The sequence below is a fragment of the Etheostoma spectabile genome, unplaced genomic scaffold, assembly GCF_008692095.1.
Source record: "Etheostoma spectabile isolate EspeVRDwgs_2016 unplaced genomic scaffold, UIUC_Espe_1.0 scaffold00018017, whole genome shotgun sequence".
In the NCBI taxonomy this organism is placed as follows: domain Eukaryota; kingdom Metazoa; phylum Chordata; class Actinopteri; order Perciformes; family Percidae; genus Etheostoma; species Etheostoma spectabile.
Window position 1 is genome coordinate 2,501 of NW_022604167.1, and position 5,766 is coordinate 8,266.

The window sequence follows — 5,766 nt, forward strand, 5'->3', positions numbered from 1 at the left end:
TCTGTCCCCCAGCGTCTGTCCCCCAGCACCCAGCACCCAGCTGTCCATATCGTCTGTCTCCCAGCACCCAGCGGTCCATATCGTCTGTCTCCCAGCACCCAGCTGTCCACAGCGTCTGTCCCCCAGCACCCAGCTGTCCACAGCGTCTGTCCCCGAGCACCCAGGGGTCCAAGGCGTCTGTCCCCAGCACCCAGATGTCCACAGCGTCTTTCCCCAGCACCCAGGGGTCCAAGGTGTCTGTCCCCCAGCGTCTGTCCCCCAGCACCCAGCACCCAGCTGTCCATATCGTCTGTCTCCCAGCACCCAGCGGTCCAAGGCGTCTGTCTCCCAGCGTCTGTCCCCCAGCACCCAGCTGTCCATATCGTCTGTCCCCCAGCACCCAGCGGTCCATATCGTCTGTCCCCCAGCACCCAGCTGTCCACATCGTCTGTCTCCCATCGTCTGTCCCCCAGCACCCAGCGGTCCACAGCGTCTGTCCCCCAGCACCCAGCGGTCCACAGCGTCTGTCCCCCAGCACCCAACGGTCCACAGCGTCACGCGCGCACACACAGACACACACAAAACAGACTTCAGGTGTGCGTCTGCTTGGTCCAGAGATCACTTTACAACGCCTCGTCTTTTTACAGTAACCATGACAACCGTTCCTCCAGCAGCTGGTGAGAAGGGTTGACCTGTCCCTTTAAGATGGGGGGGGGGTCACTCCAGGAATCTGGGGATGCATCCCTGAAGCTCGATGAGCTCGGGCCAGTTCTCGTATTTATTGTTTGTGTTGTCGTTCTTCAGGTACTGAAACACACAAAAATGGAAAAAGATCCGTTATGTGTACGATCTGATAGGCTGGAATAATCCCCCAGGACAGCGTGCATTATGGGAACTGGAGTCAATAAGTCAGTAAGTAAGTCAGTATGATGTATACTGTGATGTAGTTTGATGTAGTGTGATGTAGTATGATGTAGTGTGATGTAGTGTGATGTAGTATGATGTAGTATGATGTAGTATGATGTAGTGTGATGTAGTATGATGTAGTTTGATGTAGTATGATGTAGTATGATGTAGTTATGATGTAGTATGATGTAGTTATGATGTAGTATGATGTAGTATGATGTAGTTATGATGTATACTGTGATGTAGTATGATGTAGTTATGATGTAGTGTTATGTAGTGTGATGTAGTATGATGTAGTATGATGTAGTATGATGTAGTTATGATGTAGTATGATGTAGTTATGATGTATACTGTGATGTAGTATGATGTAGTATGATGTAGTATGATGTAGTTATGATGTAGTTATGATGTAGTTATGATGTAGTTATGATGTATACTGTGATGTAGTATGATGTAGTTATGATGTAGTTTGATGTAGTTTGATGTAGTATGATGTAGTTATGATGTAGTATGATGTAGTATGATGTAGTTATGATGTATACTGTGATGTAGTATGATGTAGTTATGATGTAGTGTGATGTAGTGTGATGTAGTATGATGTAGTATGATGTAGTATGATGTATACTGTGATGTAGTATGATGTAGTATGATGTAGTTATGATGTAGTATGATGTAGTTATGATGTATACTGTGATGTAGTATGATGTAGTATGATGTAGTATGATGTAGTATGATGTAGTTATGATGTAGTTATGATGTAGTTATGATGTATACTGTGATGTAGTATGATGTAGTTATGATGTAGTATGATGTAGTTATGATGTATACTGTGATGTAGTATGATGTAGTATGATGTAGTTTGATGTAGTTTGATGTAGTATGATGTAGTATGATGTAGTATGATGTAGTATGATGTAGTTATGATGTAGTTATGATGTAGTTATGATGTATACTGTGATGTAGTATGATGTAGTTATGATGTAGTATGATGTAGTATGATGTAGTATGATGTAGTTATGATGCATACTGTGATGTAGTATGATGTAGTTATGATGTATACTGTGATGTAGTATGATGTAGTATGATGTAGTATGATGTAGTTTGATGTAGTTTGATGTAGTATGATGTAGTATGATGTAGTTATGATGTAGTATGATGTAGTATGATGTAGTATGATGTAGTTATGATGTAGTATGATGTAGTGTGATGTAGTATGATGTAGTTATGATGTAGTATGATGTAGTTATGATGTAGTATGATGTAGTATGATGTAGTTATGATGTATACTGTGATGTAGTATGATGTAGTTATGATGTAGTATGATGTAGTATGATGTAGTATGATGTAGTATGATGTAGTGTGATGTAGTATGATGTAGTATGATGTAGTTATGATGTATACTGTGATGTAGTATGATGTAGTATGATGTAGTTATGATGTATACTGTGATGTAGTATGATGTAGTATGATGTAGTATGATGTAGTATGATGTAGTATGATGTAGTGTGTGTTACCTTCTCGAAGCCGCGGTGCACCGAGCCCTTCCCCCCCACAAACACCCAGTTATCTCTGAAGCCGAGAGACTTCACAGACTCAGAACCCAGGTCAGCAATCAGGGTCCTCGCCTCGTCATCCAGGCTGACACACACACACACACACACACACACACACACACACACACGCACACACGCACGCACACACGCACACACACACGCACACAGACACATGCACACACACACACACACACACACAGACACACACACGCACACACAGACACACACAACATGCACACACACACACACACACACACACACACATACACGCACACACACACGCACACACACACACACACGCACACACGCACAGACACATGCACACACACACACACACACACACACACACACACACACACACAGACACACACACGCACACACAGACACACACACACGCGCACACACACACACACGCACACACACACACACACACACGCACACACACACACACACATACGCACACACACACACACACACACACACACACACACACACACGCACACAGACACACACACATACACACAAACGCACACAGAGAGACACGCACACACAGACACGCACGCACACACGCACACACACACACCACACACACACACGCACACACACAGACACATGCACACACAGACACACACACGCACACACAGACACACACACACATGCACACACACACACACACACACTACACACACACACACACGCACACACACCACACACACACACATACGCACACACACACGCACACGCACACAGACACACACACATACACACAAACGCACACAGAGAGACACGCACACACACACACAGACACGCACGCACACACACACGCACACACACACACGCACACACACACACGTACACACACAGACACAACTGTCGTCAGATAACAGCATCAGATTTGTCATAAACGTTGGAAAATAAAACCTAAAAACAGAAAACATCTCAAACCAAAAGCAGCAAATAAAACTTGTTATTTTCATTTCAACGTTTGTTTTGTTGTTTACTTTGACGAGGGTTCGTCGTAGGACGCCATCAGGACCACGGAGCCCGCCTCGACGCGCCGCAGCAGCTCGATGAGCGGCTGCACTTCTGCAACCACAGCACGGCCATCTTTAACCTCAGCCACAGGCCTCATATCATCAGATTATTATTATATCATATCATCAGATTATTATTATATCATCAGATTATTATTATATCATATCATCAGATTATTATTATATCATATCATCAGATTATTATTATATCATATCATCAGATTATTATTATATCATCAGATTATTATTATATCATATCATCAGATTATTATTATATCATATCATCAGATTATTATTATATCATATCATCAGATTATTATTATATCATATCATCAGATTATTATTATATCATATCATCAGATTATTATATTATCATCAGATTATTATTATATCATCATATCATTACATCATAATCTCATATCATCAGATTATTATTATATCATATCATCAGATTATTATTATATCATATCATCAGATTATTATTATATCATATCATCAGATTATGATATTATGATATTATGATATTATGAGACTATCATCAGTGTCCACTCTACGCACCCCCGCTGTACATGTCAAAGTGAGCCGTCTTCACCACGTCTCCCGTTTTACCTGTTAGAGACGGAGACGTTAGAGACGGAGACGTTAGAGACGGAGACGTTAGAGACACTTTGGGAGGGTTAGAGACGGAGACGTTAGAGACGGAGACGTTAGAGACGGAGACATTAGAGACACTTTGGGAGGGTTAGAGACGGAGACGTTAGAGACGGAGATGTTAGAGACACATCAGAGACACTTTGGGAGGGTTAGAGACGGAGACGTTAGAGACGGAGACGTTAGACACGGAGACATTAGAGACACTTTGGGAGGGTTAGAGACGGAGACGTTAGAGACACTTTGGGAGGGTTAGAGACGGAGACGTTAGAGACGGAGACATTAGAGACACTTTGGGAGGGTTAGAGACGGAGACGTTAGAGACGGAGACGTTAGAGACACTTTGGGAGGGTTAGAGACGGAGACGTTAGAGACGGAGACATTAGAGACACTTTGGGAGGGTTAGAGACGGAGACATTAGAGACGGAGACGTTGGAGACACTTTGGGAGGGTTAGAGACAAATACTTTAGGGACACATTAGAGACACTTTGAGACATTAGAGACACTTTAGGTGGGTTAGAGACGGAGACGTTAGAGACAGAGACGTTAGAGACAGAGACATTAGAGACACTTTAGGAAGGTTAGAGACAGAGACATTAGAGACACTTTAGGTGGGTTAGAGACAGAGACATTAGAGACACTTTAGGAGGGTTAGAGACAGAGACATTAGAGACACTTTAGGTGGGTTAGAGACAGAGACATTAGAGACACTTTAGGAGGGTTAGAGACGGAGACGTTAGAGACGGAGACATTAGAGACGGAGACGTTAGAGACGGAGACATTAGAGACACTTTAGGAGGGTTAGAGACGGAGACGTTAGAGACGGAGACGTTAGAGACACTCACCGTTCAGTATAACAACGTTTATTCCGGGTCCTGCGTTGTTTAAGAATGTCCCCAGCACCCTGAGGACAGATCTGCTGTTACCATGGTTACTACAACAAGCGCAGGAAGTGTTGAGGAGGAAGTATTAGGCTGTGACACCTACAGCTTGTTATTGAGACAGGAAGTGTTGAGGAGGAAGTATTAGGCTGTGACACCTACAGCTTGTTATTGAGGCAGGAAGTGTTGAGGAGGAAGTATTAGGCTGTGACACCTACAGCTTGTCATTGAAACAGGAAGTGTTGAGGAGGAAGTATTAGGCTGTGACACCTACAGCTTGTTATTGAGGCAGGAAGTGTTGAGGAGGAAGTATTAGGCTGTGACACCTACAGCTTGTTATTGAGACAGGAAGTGTTGAGGAGGAAGTATTAGGCTGTGACACCTACAGCTTGTTATTGAGGCAGATCTTCGGCGCCAGGACGTTGGCGGCTCCGCTCCGGATGAAGAAGCTGAAGTGGTCCTGGGGACAGGGTCTCGTCAGGTCACATGGTCCAGCTGGGGAGGAAACAGTCATTAACCCCCGTCAGAATAAAAGCACCCAGAGAGACGGAGTCCCGCCCCTTCCTGTGTCCACCACGGGACTTTATTTTGGAAGAAAGGTGTCCGGTAGTAACGTGGAGAGACGTCCTCTTTGGACCAGATCAGACTGGGACCAGATCAGACAGGGAGCAGATCAGACAGGGAGCAGATCAGACAGGGAGCGATCACACGGGAGCAGATCAGACAGGGACCAGATCAGACAGGGACCAGATCAGACAGGG

General features: G+C 44.2%; 1 protein-coding gene across 1 annotated transcript; it reads right to left on the minus strand.

Moving 5' to 3' along the window:
* Positions 1-449: 449 nt before the first annotated feature.
* On the minus strand, positions 450-5,500 carry LOC116679552 (protein FAM3C; the record flags this gene model as incomplete). The annotated part of the gene is given in 6 exon segments (XM_032509217.1): positions 450-786; positions 2,400-2,523; positions 3,440-3,524; positions 4,031-4,081; positions 4,970-5,028; positions 5,392-5,500. Coding segments are annotated over 6 exon segments (518 nt in total), but the record flags the coding sequence as incomplete, so codon positions are not given.
* Positions 5,501-5,766: the final 266 nt, after the last annotated feature.